The sequence below is a fragment of the Bombus fervidus genome, chromosome 5 (assembly GCF_041682495.2).
Source record: "Bombus fervidus isolate BK054 chromosome 5, iyBomFerv1, whole genome shotgun sequence".
Classification (NCBI taxonomy): Eukaryota; Metazoa; Arthropoda; class Insecta; order Hymenoptera; family Apidae; genus Bombus; species Bombus fervidus.
In genome coordinates, this window is record NC_091521.1 from 6614585 (window position 1) to 6632454 (window position 17870).

General features: G+C 32.8%; 1 protein-coding gene across 10 annotated transcripts in view; it reads right to left on the minus strand.

Annotated features, from left to right (window-relative positions):
• Positions 1–17870, minus strand: part of Slo (calcium-activated potassium channel slo) — a 107475-nt gene that overhangs the window by 53402 nt on the left and 36203 nt on the right. For 8 of the 10 annotated variants that reach the window (XM_072003200.1, XM_072003194.1, XM_072003196.1 and 5 more), the window contains exon 7: positions 12060–12151. The exons of the other annotated variants lie outside the window; for them this stretch is intronic. In XM_072003200.1, coding sequence (XP_071859301.1) covers positions 12060–12151 — 92 coding nt within the window. The remainder of the gene's footprint in view (positions 1–12059; positions 12152–17870) is intronic. 10 annotated transcript variants of the gene reach the window in all.

Genomic DNA, 17870 nt, shown 5'->3' on the forward strand with positions numbered 1-17870 from the left:
CTCGCTTTATCTGAGTAGCAAAATTAACATAATTTGATTAAAGTGCTCGATAATATTGTCCATGACACACTTGTAAATATGATTATAAAAAGTAAAATGATATCGAACATATTGTCTACTAGAGAAAAGAGCACTTTCTTCATCATTGTTTATCATATTATTGATAACCTTAATATAAATGATACAATTTCGAAGTATTTTCCATATTATAATTATATCTTCGAATGATACATATATACGTTCACACGTATCAATACACTTGAGAACCGCTAATTAAAACTATGCACGTCGACTAATAGAACAGGCCAATAGACGATCGATCTCGAACGACTAATTCTCAAGAAAAGAAGCGTGCGTCTGCGGCAACGAAGTCTGTGAGCGTAATCGCGTTATAATACATCGCAAGCTATTCTTTTTTCCTTCTTCCTTTTCTGATTAACGATATATTCGAAAGAAGAGTGTTTCTTGGGACATGGGCTAGTGTCAATCTATGCGTGTATGTTGTCTCTTTCCCGCTTTCCTTCTGCTCAGTGGTGCATGTCTGCTGTGTGAATAAATATCCATATATGTACGTACACTTCTATGTATATGTATACACACATGGAAAAAATACATGTAATGTGTATATAATACAATATGTATCATATATGTACGTCCATACACGAATAAATATTTGAATGTATAAAAAAAAAAAAAATGAGAAAAGAAGAAGAAAAGAAAAGGTATATGTATATGCATATACACATGTAACGTGTTAACGCGATGATCGTGATGGACATTGTGAATCTTCTTTTAGCAATTCTCTCTCGTATAAATACTTTTTGAAAAAAAAAATTCTTGAAGTGGCTGCTATGAGTGTTCCCCTGTCCATATGAGACTGCATACACACATCGTATATAATACGTAACGCATATAATATACGCGTATGTATATGCATGTAATTTGTCAAAGAGAAAGAAGGGAAGAGAGAGATAGAAAAAGAGAAAGGGAGATAGATCTTTCGATGTGGCTGAAACTAGAGGCTATCTATGTGCCTGAACAACGAAGTAGGATAATGAGTAAGCGTTCCACGGGAAACGACGGGAAGGCTGTTCAATATACGGTTTATAACCATTTTTCGATTTGCAATCCATTATTTTCTCATTAAATCCTTTAAATACGTACTCGTGTAATTTAAGAACGACTAAATATCAATATATTCGGAACGAGTTGTATATTGCATAGAATTTCGCTATTTTGAAATTTAAGATCGTGGTATCAGAGAGTTATATCCAAACGATAGTAAGTCCAAATAAAAAACGATGATACGCGAACAAAGATTAATACAAATATAGTTTAATATCTCATAAACTTTATAAAAAGTATTCTTCGTTATTGAAATCGCTTAAGTATCGATATAACAAACATCATAACCTGTATATGTATGTATGTATGCATATACCGTGACGTATCTACGTTAACTTAATAAAAGATTACAATGAGAAAAGAAACGTAAGTATGTTAGACCGAGCTCGATTAAATAACTTCTAAATAATTTACGTTACAAGTGATCAAAGGATCAACGATAAACCATGCTTGGTTACTTGTTCTACTCTTATTACCATGCGAACACGAACAAGCGGATAGAGAGTGTTCCGATCTCGTTCACGCGTTTCGCTGGCCGATTCAGTCTTACAGTACATACGCCTTCTCCGCGTTAGGCCCGTTCGACGCCACAAGGTAAGCATTGTCTGTGTGAGTGTTCTCGCAATTATACGTGCAATTTCTACTAGTAAAATCCCTAAAGAGCAGCCGCATGTGCCTACGCCTGCACCACCCTTCTACTGCTGCGTTCTAATTCAAGTGCCAAGTATTATATCTTATATCAAGCCAGAGAAAATCGTGTCTCGATCCGACGATGTGAGGCTTCTCCTTTTCGCTCGTGCGTCGAGTGAGAAAAACCGTTCTTCCTCTAACAGGCCATTCCGCGACGGGTTTCTTCACCCTTGGAAATTCTACAGGCTAGCCAAGAGCACTAACGCATGCCACCAAGAAACTCGGTTCGTGAATAGAGAGGGATAGGTAGAGTAGATAGATAGAAATAGAAATAGAGAAAGAGAGAGAAAGAGAGAAAACAAAAATTGCCCACGAGTCGCTGATACTTTTGGGATTTCTTTAAACGCAAGATAGAAATTTCACGATAAAATTCCTCCTACTTTTTTAGCCTGTACTTCAATCATATTACAGTTAATCGATCAATGTTATGCCTCGGTTATATTTAAAAGTATCAGCGACATTCGCAACCCGCTGCTTCACGATTCCTCCTTTCCATTCCGTACCATTCTACCGATCACCTTCACGATCTTCCCAAAAGGTCTACGGTCCCACACTACTTCAATAACCATGGTATCTCGATTCCGACACGACAAATACACCGCTTCAAAACGTTTATTAAGTTCCCTAGGACAAACTGGAACATTGATCGATACAAAAAGAAGAGGGATTATTTATTCTCTCGGACAATCGGAGTGGCTTAAATAAAATATGTTCCACGTCATTGAAGACGCTCGTAGATCGAGGAGTATAATATCCCGAATTTGCTGTTTCTTAAATTTTGTTCCTTTTATCGAAGAGAACGTATATATATATAACAATGGAGTATAGAAAATTCATCGTTACGTCGATCATTGTGCTTTTTCTCAAGAAATAGCGAATAGTTTAGAAAAAGTCGAACGATCGTTTTCCTGTTTCGATCGATCTGCTTAACGTAATAATATCGAAGTTGCATAATTCGTTTGATAATATTCGATTGACAATATCGAGCAATCCCTATCACTGGTATCATCGAGTTTTCCAAGATGGCGTAAAAACTGATACGATCGAACCCATTAAATGGTATCGAAAAACCCAAACTAATCGTTTCCTGTTGATTAATCGATACAAAGATCCTCACGCTGACATATCACGACCGTATCGGTAACATACGTGCACTGTTTAGTGATTCATCAGAGTTTTGAGACAGCGTGTAACACGTTTCTAAGTGACGATGGAGAATATTGGTAGATTACAAGCTGTTTCCTTTAAATTTCATTGCTTCTTCGAATATAATGCTTTAAGTCAGACCCATTTTTATATTTCTCTCAATTAAATATTGAGACTATGCATCCTTTATAAAGTATGGAAAATATAAGCATTAGAGTGGATATATAGAAAGAAATGGATTATTCCAAGAGTGTCTCGTAGTTTTAGTATTGAGAATATACTTATAGTAGCATAAAGCGATGGTGTTTTAATTTTCCATCGTTTTAATCTTCAGTTCTTTGAAGTCACTCAAAAGGTAGTTAGGATAATTTCATTATTTAATAAAACATTTCGACCCTGCTTGAAGGTTTGGTTAAATAAAGTTTAATTGTATTTATATTGCAATAATATTGAGTCAATAATTTTGCATAAAAAAGATAGGAGATTACAACACAATAATAAAGAAAGGCTAATATAAATTGAGGTACACAACAAAGTAATAAAAAAGAAATTATAAATGTTTTATGTAAAGAATGTTGTGTAAAAAGAGTGGATATACATTTATATGTATGTACGTTGCTTCAGAGTATCTAATGTTGCATAATTACCTTAAAAGGAACTATATAAATTCATATATCGATAAGTCGATACAATTAAAAGTCTGGTTTATTTCTACTAATCCATACAAGAAATATTTTTCACCAATTTTCTCTACCTTTGCTTAGAAAGTATCTACAGCTTCTCCTAATTGAAAAAGAAATCATCTTATATATACATATATAAGATAATTATATATATACATATATGATTATATATATTATATATATACAGTGGATTTGACAATTTCTATTCACCTTACCGACACTCCTTCAACAGAATAATCAAATTAATAACCAAATTGACAATTTACATTCAATAAAGAGTAAAACAATTATTAAAATATATTGTACAAGATATTATTACAAAATAATTATGTAAATAACTTCCCCCTTTGTTGAGAAATTATTTAACCGTCGATCGAGGCTTTGGTTGTTATTTAAAACAAGTGAAAGACTGGTCGATTAACGTATCGAAATCAGTAATTTTATACTATTTCTCTACAAAACCTCTACAATAAAATATAGACTTAAAAGTGCACGATATAATGAATTTGATTAATACATAAATAATATACGAATTAAGAATAACTATCTGTAATTAAACAAAAAATTAATCATGAATTAAAATACAAAACCAAAAACGATATATACAATATACTTCAATGACCTGGTTCTTGTTATTATGTCGCTTAAAATATTAACTTGTTTGGAAATAAATTAAAATAACTTTGTGTGTTTGTAACAATGAGAAAATAAACATTGTGTATTTGCAACAATGAAAAAAGCGATATTTCATAAAGTGTAATAAACGAAGCAATAGTAAAAACGCTGTCGATGCAGCCAATTTTTATTCAATATCATAATTAAGAATGCATATATGCGTAGTATACGTAATTCAATAAATTAGAGTAAGATGTGCTGAAAATTTTCAATCCATTGTATATGTAACGAAAAAGAGAAAAGTAAAAGAAAAATTCGCGTGATTGAATGATCGACCAATCGGTGTTTATTCAAACGAGAACCAAGTCGTGGAAGAAGATTTTCATTAGACGCAAATCAACGTTTTCATGCCGAAGCAATCGACGATCTATCCCGTTACGCAATTAAAAGCAGAAGGGTTGCCTGATCCGACGTGAAAAACAATGGCGAAAAACAAAATCAAACAAACAATACGCAGCGATGAAACAAATTGTATAACGAAAAGAGGAAAATATATCCACGCCTTATTTAAACATATGTATATATATCGGAAAAAATCGGAAGAAAAAATGAAAATTCGTCGACGAATCGGTAAAAAGGAACAAGAATGTACAAACTACAAAATCTCGAATCCGTGCGGTGAGGCAGTCATATACATATTACCATGTATATATGTATATATGTATAACAAATGTATATATAAAGATTCAGAAAGATAAAGAAAGAGAAAGAAATAGAGAGAGATGCAACAGTAATATATTGATCTCATCTACTATAGTGTATATAAACATGTGTGTATAGAACAATAAAAAACTCGTGTGTGTACTTTTCTTTTTACAAAAGTCCAAGCATACCAGCACGTGTTACCAAGATATATTTGCTAATTTGGTAAAAGGTGGGTAAGAAAAGCGGTGAGAGTCAGCACAAGGTTACGTTAAATAAACGGTGAAAGAAATGGTTTTTTAAAAAAGGGTAATAGTGATCTCAGAAAATTTGGGATGCCATGTTTTCTAACAGTTACGGACCAGGTATAGTGAAGGTGAGGGATATTTACGCTAGTTAAAAAATTACTCTGGATAGCAGTTGCGATTCCGTTTATATCTTGACAAAAAAGAAGATCCAAAATCAAGGAACGTACGTACCACATGATCTCCTTCGTCAACAAATATTGAAAGGATAAAATAATCACGAATTAATTGAAGAGTCAAATTTCCATAAACGATGCTAACAAAAAGTTTCTTCAGTCGCATTCTTCGAAAAATAGATTATGCGAAAAATTCACTCAAGTATCTTTCTCTTTTGTATTGAAAGAAAGAAAACATCGCACAGTATGAAAATTCCTATGTTCTTTCGGAGTAAAAATCTTATCGTCAGCATCGTCCTCGTAGCTTTGAAAAACCTCTCGAGCAAATTCAAAATACTCGATTTACAACGTTAATTTTTTGCCCGTTGACGGTTCCAATCGAAAGGAAAAATATTTTAAAAAAACGATAAACGAGTCACTTTGCTATCCAGATAGTCTTCGCTCCTCCTCGCAACTATGTGACTACAAGGATAACAGTTCAGGGACTAGTTTCAAGGGGTGTCTTTGGCTGGCTTCCACGTAGGTGGATATCTGGGATACCTGCGTCCACGCTCGCGCTTGTACTGGCCACCGTACTTGCAGCGGTTCGCGGCGAGCTCCGTGATCTCTGGGATCCAGCTGGCGAACACCGCCTACACACCCACAATCATCCGTTGCCGTCAGAACAGAGCCCTAGCCTGAGTTTTCTGGTTTATTTCTTTTTTTTTTTTTTTTTTTATTTATTTTCTTTATATTGCATTTGCATTTGCATTAGCATCTGCATTTGCACTTTTGTAATTTGTATTTTGTACTTGTATCTGTATTTGTTTGATTCTTTTCATTTTTTTTTTTTTTATTTTTCTGTTTCGTCAGTGTGTGCATTGTGCATATGTATCGTTACATTCGTCTTCACTCGCATTCATTTTATGATTACCACAGTTTTCGTCTCCTGAACGCCTCTTTAGAACGCCTAAAACGAAATACACGCTCGCAACGCTTCACTCTCTGCTCAATCGCTTGCGACTACCCACGGAAGTGATCCTCGTTTTGTAACGTTTGAAGGGAGGCTAGCGGAAGATTCGATCCCTTTCAAGTTAACTTCCGAGAATGAGATAATTCTGAGATGCGTCAGATCACTGAAAAAGCAATCTGAATCTGATAATCGGCGTAGAACTTAATCGAATCGTTGGTTCAACAATTAAATGGATTATTGTAACTGTTTCATTCAGAGTCACTTAAGTTCCGTTTATTTTTGTTCGTTTGAGGCTCCCAGATTGACGTTCCAATTTTTATATTGAGATTTCTTTGGTTAGGAATTTTAGATCGTGGAATATCAGTTATTTCGAGAGAAGGTAAGGATTTTCGGAATTGTGAAACAGTTACTATCACTTTGTGAGGTCATTCAAGATATTAAGATTAATCAAAGTTTGATTATAGAAGTGGAATATTAATGAACAGTTGGCTGAATGTGACTTTCAACCCCATAACGAAGATACCACTTATTGAAACGCTTAAATAGAAATCGATAATTATTTTGAAAATGTGGCTAGAAGAACATATTGTTAACGTGTTGTTAATAGATATTTTTGTTCGTTGCAAGAGATATTAAATTATTATAATACCTAGACGAATACTTGTCAAACGAAATCTGACTCGATTTGTTAATGTACACAATGGAAGCAAACATATGTAAATGTTTATTCACACTTTGTATAATATAAACATTTTGTCGATTAATGGTTTGCTGTAATGAAGAAAAGAAATTGAGATATGTTGGGCAAATGTAGATATGTTGTTATCTTGTTGCTCAATCTTGTAGTAAAAATTTGAGTTTTCGATATAACAATTATATCGACTTACATAGAACTAGGAATAAAAGTTTAAAACACGCCCTAGTTTCTGTTAAACAGATTTTAAAATAACTGTCATAGCAATGGAGTATATTTTCAACTTTTCCACGTGATAAGCACAAATAGCTGAAATTAGATGTAATATGCCAGATAAATTGAAAAACCACGATGATAACATTCTCAATACTCGAAATTGCTTCACAGAAAATGAAGTTTCCGAACAGTTAACAATTTCGTTTTATCGTTGTCCACGTGATTTCAATCTGAGCCAGATCTCGTTCAAATATCGTTTTTCAACCTGCGACATGTAGCCTGACGCGTAGACATTCGTCGTCCATTCTAAACACCTCAATTGATACCCACATACTTTACATACACTCTTTGTTCGTGTGTGTGAATGTAGAAGAAAGTGATACTGAATTAAGTAGCTTTGACTACACCACTCACGCGTAAAATAACAATAACTTTGTCAAAACCACAATATACGACATGAATAACGTAAATCAGAAAAAAATTATAACATTTAAAAAAAGAAACGATATTTTGCTGCACGTAATATCGTTATTTCATAAATAAACGATCAATCACATTTCCCAAAAAATAACATGAATCCACTAGTCTACCCTAAAGGTACAGTGTCGTTAGTTTCTCATATATTATTTTATAGTCACAGTGCGATGATCCTTCGAGTACATCACTCTAATTATCAGCATTTCTATACGATAACGACGTATGTTTCTTATTGAGAAAGAAACAAGCGCCGCACGAAGCTTCGTAAAAATTTCAGACTTCAATTAACTGGCATGCAGGCTCTATTATAGCGTGTGATGTGGACAACTTACAACCACAGGGTGGAGCACAATTGCGTTGTACAATAACATTTCTGCGATGACATCGTCTGTCGTCAAGAGTGCTCGTACGTGAATAAAAACATAATGGTATTGCCCTATATAAAGGAATACAAGATACAAAATAAACGAAAACTGGAACGAACATTTTACATCGTGTATCGCACTTTGGTTATGTATGAAAATGTACATAGGAGTTCTGAATCGTGTGTTTTTAGCATCCTTCGACAGGTTTGTCTTCAACGTTTCTTAATAAATAAATTGACCGATATAGTCGATCTTGAGATTTCTTAATAAATAAATCAGATCCGCGAAACGCGTACGGATATTATTCTTATTGATAACTCGCGAAAAAGAAACAAGAAAAGAAGAAACGCGAAAGAAATATGATGTAAGTGATATTGGTCAAACATTGTCATTTACTAAATGGATATTATGTATCTTGAGTGAGTTACATGACTATGTTTGATACTAATGAGCGATATTTTTTGTATTTTTCAATTCTTTTAAATTGCTAAACAAAGGGAAAAAGTATGATGCAAGTGATATCATCGACTATCGATGTAAGTCGAAAAGTACGATGAAACTACTGCTTGCTACTTTAATATTACAATGCTCAAGTGAATCATGACTCTTTGTATACACTACAATAAAATTACTTTTATTAATATAAAATTTCATCGAGTATCGTCACAATGTTAGTGTATTCTATGCTAAGAATATCAGTTAAGAGCTACTCTAAAAGCATCTATAAATGAAAATAATAAAAACTCTATGAACCTAACTTTTTCATATCGAATATTTCTATAGAATAACACATTTCGTTATAAAGCAGCTACTGCTCTCCGTATGTAAATAAATACGATTTATTTTAATAACATAGGTCCTTCTATAGAGTGCAGAAAACTTTCCTAAATGATTATAATACTAATAAGCTATATTTCTTATATGTTCTGAAATCCTTAATAATAAAAAATTAGGTAACCTTTAAATAGCAGATTAATAAGTAAATTAATCTTGCTGCTAAGTCACGAGAAAATTATCCAAAGTAAGAAAGAAACAAGAAATAAAAAAGAAAGAAATACGATGTATGTAAGTGATGTTGGTCAAGCATAATCGCTTACTAACTTAAAATTACGTACCTCGTGTGAATTATATGTCTAATTCTAATACTAATAAGCCATGTTTTCTTTGTGTAATGTACATGATCCTACGTTAGAGGTAGCAGACTAAAGTGGCAAACCGTGCAATCTTGGCAAAAGGTGTGCTCTTGTTATAACTCTTGTAAAAGTAGATCAAACGCCGAAGAAAATTCGAGGAACATTGCAGACCCTTCGTATTTCCTCCAATTTATTTCAACAAAACTTTTGCACCACATACTAGTAAGATTATAAAAATGATGGAAATTCGTTCGAATACAAATAAGTGAGATGCGAATGCATTAAAATACACCAATGCCGAGTGCTCGAGCAACCTATCGATGAACCTTGTTACGTCAGAACGAACAAATCCGATCGATAATATAAAGACATGCGAGAGAAGAACTGATTGAAAAGATTTCATGCTTCTCTTGGTAAATTTGTGCGCTGCAATTCCTCGTTTCGACGTTTCTTTAAACGTAATAACTATTGCACGGTGAATGATCTCAATAATTATGGATTATATTGTAACATTGACCCCTACAATGTAAAAGATACTTTCTGTAGTTTAGTTCTCTCATCTTCCATGATTATTTCAATTTATGAAATATTACATATTTGTTACGACTCTATGTTAATCGAATTCCGATTTTTAATATATATTTCATTGGAAATTTTATCTTCTTTAATAATACTAAATCTTTCTTACAATTACGATCCCTTAAAAGTATGACCTTTACCTCCTGCCCCTGGTTAAAATGTTTTAAATTAATATAAATCTATAATAAATTAGTAAGTTACTAAAAGTGACAATTATAAAACCAAACTTAATAATAATAATATTAATTATGTATTTACTAGAAACCTTCCTTTAAAGATATATACTAAGATTTTTTCATTTTCAATGTTTCATCATTATCTGCTCATGTTTATAATCTCTAGATAATACTTCTCAATAAATTGGAACAATTCTGGAGGATGGGAACAAAAGACTCCAATTCATTAATTTTTTGGTCCCGATATGTCGACAATTACATTTAAAATTTTTAGTTTTTGTTTACGATACACTAAGAAACACTATATTGAATTAAATTTCGGACTATAATGTAGGATATCTCACGTTCGAAAAAATTATTTTCAACAAAGAAAAATTTTTCCTCTTTCTACGTGTAAAACGCATATTGTTGATGTACTGTCAGTAAGAATAACACGAATGGAATCAGCTACGTCGCTTCTCTGATGTATCAGCTCCTTCGATTGTACGCCAATGTTACGATTAAATTCTCGAAAATGAAATTATTTCACTGTTGCGTATCCTCTCAAATCATTGAATTAATTAATGAATTACGTGTTTCGTGTAATTTCATGGAATCTCATTTCCAAACAAGAGATTACAATATGCTAATGATCCTTTCAATTACTCTTTTCATCATGCACGCGTATTGTACAATTTTTAAATTATTTTTCATAAAAATGAATCTCATAAAACTTCAGTAATGACAAAGAAATAACAAGGGAACGTTCTGCTGCCAGAATATTCAAGCTACCTCCGATAATCCAAAGATAAATTGTTTCAAGCAAAATTTTATTATTTTGAAATTTCAACTTTCGCAATATATTTTTTCGTAAGAGGGTGAGATCATTTTGTATAGCATCAACTAAACATAACGCAACAGTGAAACTCACGATTTTATAAATATATAAAATTACTATATTCTATCCAATGATTATAATTTTATTTAATTTTTTTTTTTTTTTTTTTTTTGCATATACGCATATTTAATCCTGAAACTGTATTGGATCTTCCACCGTGATCATTGAAATAACTTCGTTCGCTTGAAAAGAAAAGGGAACGCGGAGAGCGATACCACATTTACAAATGCGACATTTCTGAAACGTCAAAGTCCGCATAATCGCGTCAGCTATAACGAGCTTCTCGGCACTCTTCGTTCCTTTCACTTTAACTAGTTTATAGTTATCGTGTTCGCAAGAACACCAGAGACATACCTCAGTGTGTATCAATGCATTCATCGATTATTTCACCAATTCTGTCCGAGAAATTCCAATCTTTATTTTAAAGCTTTACAACATTCAAGTTTACATGATTGAAAGTTCTAATTCTTGGCAACAGATTATAAATTTTAGGAAATGTTACGATAAATCTATGCGTATTCTTTAAGCGTGTGTTTTAATCCGCGAATAATTATTTTTGACTTAAATATTTTTCAACTAATTTATAATGTATATGTAGCATAAAGATTACAGTAAAATGAACAGAATAGAAATTACGATATAACGTATTAGAAATATGATGACAAGATTAAAAATAAAATATAAAAGCGTAGAACGTAAATTTACAGCACATTTTTTTTAGAAACGAATTTTACGGATACTTGTAAATTTTTCTACTTAAATTAGAATATCAATGGTTTACAAAATACAAACATACAAATCACAAATTACAACGATCACCAAGAAGTTTCCAACGCGTGTAAAAATTTATCACCAACCTCATTTTTTCAATTTGTACCACCTGATTATTTACGCGAAAAGATCTCATAAATTCTCGTCACAGACTTAATGAGATAACCCAGAACGTGATACACGAAGGTATGTGACAGCGTCTATACAAGTGTATGTTGGTGTGTTTCTAATGCACATGTAAGTACGATATAGCAATGAACTATTGTAAGGGCGTATGTAGCTAACCACGAGTTATATGTATAAATATATAAAATGTGTAAACGTGTGTACATACAATATGAAAAGATTAATCAAGTATATATACATACTGAAAGTAAAAGAACAATGTTAATAGACAAAAAAAGACAGGATTGAAGGATGTAATTATATAATAATACCTCTTTCCGTGTTCCCGCTTGTATTCGCCGCTGTACTTGGACCTACTGCCTACGAGCTCTATTATCTCAGGTATGCTACTAGCAAAAATTGCCTGCAAATAGAAATCATAACTAGAAAACGCTATGCCACTACGAACCGTTACAAACAAACTGGGTCATCTATGTATGGTTGCAATGTACAGCAGAGGCTTTCGCCAGATATATATACACGTTCGCTGGATCCTCGGATTACGTGGTCACAGCAGAACGAGAGAAAAAAAAGAAGAAGGAGGGGTAGGTTTTTGGAAAAGAGGGGATAAAAAAGGGAGGAACATATAGGAGATATGGTTCAGGGGCAACGATCTGCGTTTTCCTACTCCGTATGCGCGCGCCTCTCATTGTTCTTCAGCGAAAAATCCCGACCAGTTTGTTATAACCGTACTCATATCCAGCTACGGATGCTTGGCGACTTCTGGATTAGCGTTGGACGTCATTGAAAATGCACACTCCACGCTTCTGATTAACCTACGATACGATTCTACGGGAAATTGACTTTGCGAACGTTCCGATCTCGTTCAGTTTGATCAAAGTTTGATCCAACGATCGACGTTATCGTCTTCGACTCGGTTTCCGAGTTTGATTGGTTGAAATTTCACGAATACTTAGGAAATATTAAGTTAACGTTAAAGAGGATATTGATCTTTATTAATCTTCGAGTTCTTGGGTGTTTGGTGGATTGGTTATAATTTAGTGATTTGGTTTTGCCTTTGATGTTGGTTTTGGTAAATTATAATTTAGATGTTGGTTTTGGATTTGGTGGATTGGTTATAACATGGATCTTGTTTTGGATTTTGGTAAATCGATTAGAATTTGGGTTTTAGGGTGGATTTTGGCAAACTGATCACAATTGTTACGTTCGTTTTTATAGCTTTCTTTTAATTTATTAGGAACTATAATTTTGAAAAAAAGTGTTTGAAAATTCGTTTTGAGCAAAGTCAATTTCCCTTCTAATGGTTACGTTTCTAATGTGAATTCTGGAAAATTCTATTTCTTCGATATTCGAGCGAACAACTATTCGCATAAACCTATGTAACTTCATTGTAGCATCACTGATACAGGTGTATTATTATATATGAATAAGATGAACGGAATTTGTTGAAATAGTATGACAGTGTATACGTAAGTAGATGTTTTTGCCGAAATGTAATAGTAACGTGTTAGCAAGCAGTCATAACTGCAAGGAAATGTTACAACGGTTTGAAATTGTAGAAATACAAATATTTTCTGTGCAGAGTATTAGAAAAGATAATTATTCAACTACATTGTCTCTTGCAAATATTTTTACACAACGAAAAGCATACTTTTGCTTGTTATTATACAATAAAATTATTTCTATTTTATTATTTTTTAAAAATATATTTGTATCAGACCATTCAATTAAATGAATTCAGAATCGATGTAGAATTACTTCAAACTGATTTACTTTTAATGTGTGTATGTATATGAATCTAGAAATACATATAGTTTGGAAAGAATCTCTCACCGATATTTTCTTATATTCCTATGAGATCGAAAGAAATAAAACTAAAAATCGAGGATAAACTATTTGAACTTCCGACTAGAATTTCATCGAATCGTACTCACTGCAATATTTATTTTTCCTTTTCCATTTCCACAAGCAATTTTTAACATAAGATACTTTTTTAATACTCTGCTTAATAGATCCTATATACAAGAACGTGTAAATATGTACATATAATAATACAATGATGGGTCAATTTTATGATATGTACAGTGAAATCGGAAAAATGGTTGATTTACAGAGGAAGCGATACTTTAGGTACAGGTAAAGGTAGTCAAAAATAAAATTGCACATGCTGAAATATTAATTCATGAAGCGAAGAAAGGTACGAAGGGAAGATCGTTTTACGTTATTAGACATCAAGCAAAAGAATAGAAATCGGGAAGCTTGTTGAGCACTCTGTCTCGATTGGTATCATTACACATAAGCAAACATTTAAAATCGTTATTCATGCAAATATAAGGCATAGCATAGCAGACCCCTACGTTTGCAGATCAGAGAAGAAAATTTGCATCGAAACTATTAAATTCAAAATTCGCCAAAAATTGTGCGTTTGATTGATGCAGTTTCTATAAGTCATTTTACTGTAGAGGTCTGCAACGAGGGAAGCGCTACATCATACTTGCAATTTGATTACTATCTCTAGAATCTCTATTCGTCATAATAATAGTAAAAGAATCAACGAACCACTGTGAACATTTTGTTAGTTTGATTTTGTTAATTGATTCAGAGAGGTTAAAACTTTTGGCCGAACCATTAAGAAACCTCATAGTGCTCCCTTCGATTTATTTTAATCGTGTAGTAAGTAACTCACACGTCAGGCAAATTCATCGTACATGTCAAGCAACTAAAGACACTGCGGTTAAAGAAAATCATAGTGAAGTACAGTAGATAGGAGATATTTCTATGTCGAATTTTATTGCAAAACAAATTTCGACAAAGTGAAATTCGATCGAGATGTCTCTAAATGAAAGGACAATAATTCCGCAAGAAAGATTGTTTTCGTTAACTAATAACTACTGTTACATTAATCACATATAGTTTCGTTCTTATTATTCGAGCATTTAATCAAAATTATTGAAATGATTCGCAAGAGAAATTTATTGCTAGATTATATATACGATGATGTTCGAATATCATTTTTATTATCTAATAATTGTCTCTAGCCTAATTACTTAAATACATAATATTTGCGTCTTCGTTCTTTTTATTCGAAAATATAAGCAAAATTATTAGTAGAAGATAATAATTAGTATTTGAACATTAATTTGTTAGAAAGGCGTTCTCGATCACTCATTTGCTGAAACGTTTCATCGTAAATTATATTCCTCTTGATTTAACATAAACTTTCCAAGATCGTTATAATGTACAGACCCTTGCTTGAATATTCAATTTGTTTAATTGATATCCTTTCCTTAGGGACACCATGTATAGAACAATCTAATAAAACACAAAATGACCGAGCTTGAAAATTGTACTTCTCAATTAAGAGACAGATTTGGATATATTTGATAAAATCGGTGGTAAAACGACTCCAGGACCTTAATAATAAAAAAAATAGCTTACACTGGGATTGAAAAAATTCTTACAGATACTTTTGAAAAATTATATAGGATGAGAGTGTTTCGACAAACGATACGTTACCGCTTTTCTCCTTTGCTTGCCGAAGTTCACTTTGGAAACTAAGATTAATATCGTTTAAATGAAAAACAAGAAAATCTATAAAGCTTATGTTTATTTAAACAAAATCATATTTAGTTAATTATTACAATATTACAAACATGTAAGGTATATCAACTGCTTAGGAAAATTATTAATTTCAAGTATTATATAAAGTTAAACATCATTTCAGAAAATGCTTCGCTAATTCCAATCCACGATCAATTGCCAATCATAACTTTCGTAATGTTTGCTGAATAAAAACTTTGTAAGTGTATTTATTTAATAACTTTGCAAGAGTATTTGTTTGAGTATTTTTCGTTTCATAAACTTCCGCCCTTTTAAAAACGCAACATGATCGTCTGTATTCCTATCGAAAACAAACAGTGAATTTAGGCAACGAGGAAAATAAAAGATCATGTTATTTGTCAAAGTCACTCTCCTCACGCTGCATAATCTTTCGCTGAATAATTAAATATAAAACGAATTAATTTTGGTAAAAATGCTTTCTACGTTCTTTCGCTACGCGCTGTTTCCCTCTTGCCAACTCCACTTGAATTAATAAAATTGTTAACCCAGCCCAAAATTGTCCTATCATTCTTAGCTACGAAACCTACCGAAATCGGTTTGAAGCGGTTCTTTATTGTTTGAGCCGCATACGTTATACCAGAACTCAGTGACATCATACTTTCAACCAAGTGCCAAATGTTTTGAGAAGGTTCCAAAACAAGCTCGCTTTTAAATGGTACGAGGACATTGTTCCTCGTATCACGTAGAATACCAATAACATCGAAACTATTAAACGACATTTTATTGTAAAACATAATACGTTGTAACCTGACACTTTACAAGGTGAAATTGACATCCACTATAAGTAACAAATGAAGTTTTTTTTTATATAAGAAACCTGTATTCCTTGTGTTCGTAGATTTATAAGAAATCGTGATTACTCGAAAGAAAGTGTCCTGGAGTGAGAAATAAAATTATATGAGATTTCTCAGTTCCTAGTTTTAATTCCTAGTTTTCTAGTTGCCCTGAAAAATTGTGCATATTGATTATCGAGGATCTTGAACAATCAATATGGAAAAAGAAAAGAACGTTGAACGCTTCGCAACGGCAATCTGAGAACGAAAATCAAAGCGGGCAGAAAAACAAGTACGTAAGTATCTAATGTTAGTAAGGTTAGCAGCATGTTAGCGTTCGCAGAAAGACAGATAAACATACAGACAGAATGAACAGTCATAGATCAAGCTCGCACAGAAACCAACATTTTACTAAAAGTCGTTGGGCTTCGTGCCTTCTAGGAGAGTTATACGACACGTATGAATCGATGTTTCAGGATTTTTAGAAGAACAACGTGCCTCGAATCGAGATATAACAACTTACGGATAAAATGCAAGTAACTTCTGCTTTAAACTTATCAAAATTTCTGTCATCTAGATAGACGTTATCTGACCAAGTTTATGAACCTGAAAAGACTCGAGGCTCGTTCAAACGTAGGATCCTATTAGTTCAAAAATTAGTCGTTGAATTTTGCATGAATTCTTAGGGTAAATCAAATCAACAATTTGCTAAGATTCGATTTACCGTATATCATACTATCGATGATGATCGAAACACTTGTTGGAAGAATAGCGATTAGATTATGAATAAAGCCGAGACTCGTACAAGAGATTGGAAGCAATTAGAAAAGAAACAGTTAGAGTATGCGATAACGAGGTTGAAATATGTTGTTAAAGGTACATACGGTATGATCGTCATACCGAGTCACTTTCTCTTATCGATTCATTCAGCGAGAAAGTAGTATACGCTTGCTGCTGCAACAAAGCTAGTTTACATTACTCTGCGATAAATTACTAAACGCCTCACGAGTAACAAGATATCCGAAGATCGAGATGCTCTATTTTTTTAATGCTTGGATGCTAGTTGATAGAATGAATATATATCTCTGCCGAAATCGCACAGGGTATTTCGCGTCGATCTATTTTACGAATGTGGCCCCAGAAGTATATCGAACTGAAAAAGATTGTTCGTACAGGGGTTTAAGATATTTTCATTTATATAATTTTTTATATTTTTGTTTTACTAATACAATTTAAAAAGATGGAAATCGTTTTTGATAATTATTATGATTAACCATTTTGAATAACAATTAAATTTTGAAACCGAAAAAGGCAGTTCCCTTTTAATGTTCATTTTTTTACCTAATGTGACAAACATAAATTATGATAAAGTTTGTAGCGATATCTTTGCTTCTAACTCATTCAACATCTAAGGCTTCATATGAAAACGAAATCTATGGTTTATGATCTCATATTTTTCGGCTGAAATTACGTATTTCGTGTTGTTCCACTAGTTCCATAATGGATATTCTAAGTTACACGAACAATAGCACATTACCGTAGCGACAGCTAATTTCTCTTTGTCCAATGACAAATTCATTTCAAAATTCCCTGTATATGTCCGTCTCTCTCTCTTTCGAAACTGCAACGACTACTGTTTACTGTCGAACAATCGCAGAACAAAAAGCTCATTTACCATATGCATTAACATATCGAATCATCGCGAGTTTCGCGAGTTGTCATAATTTT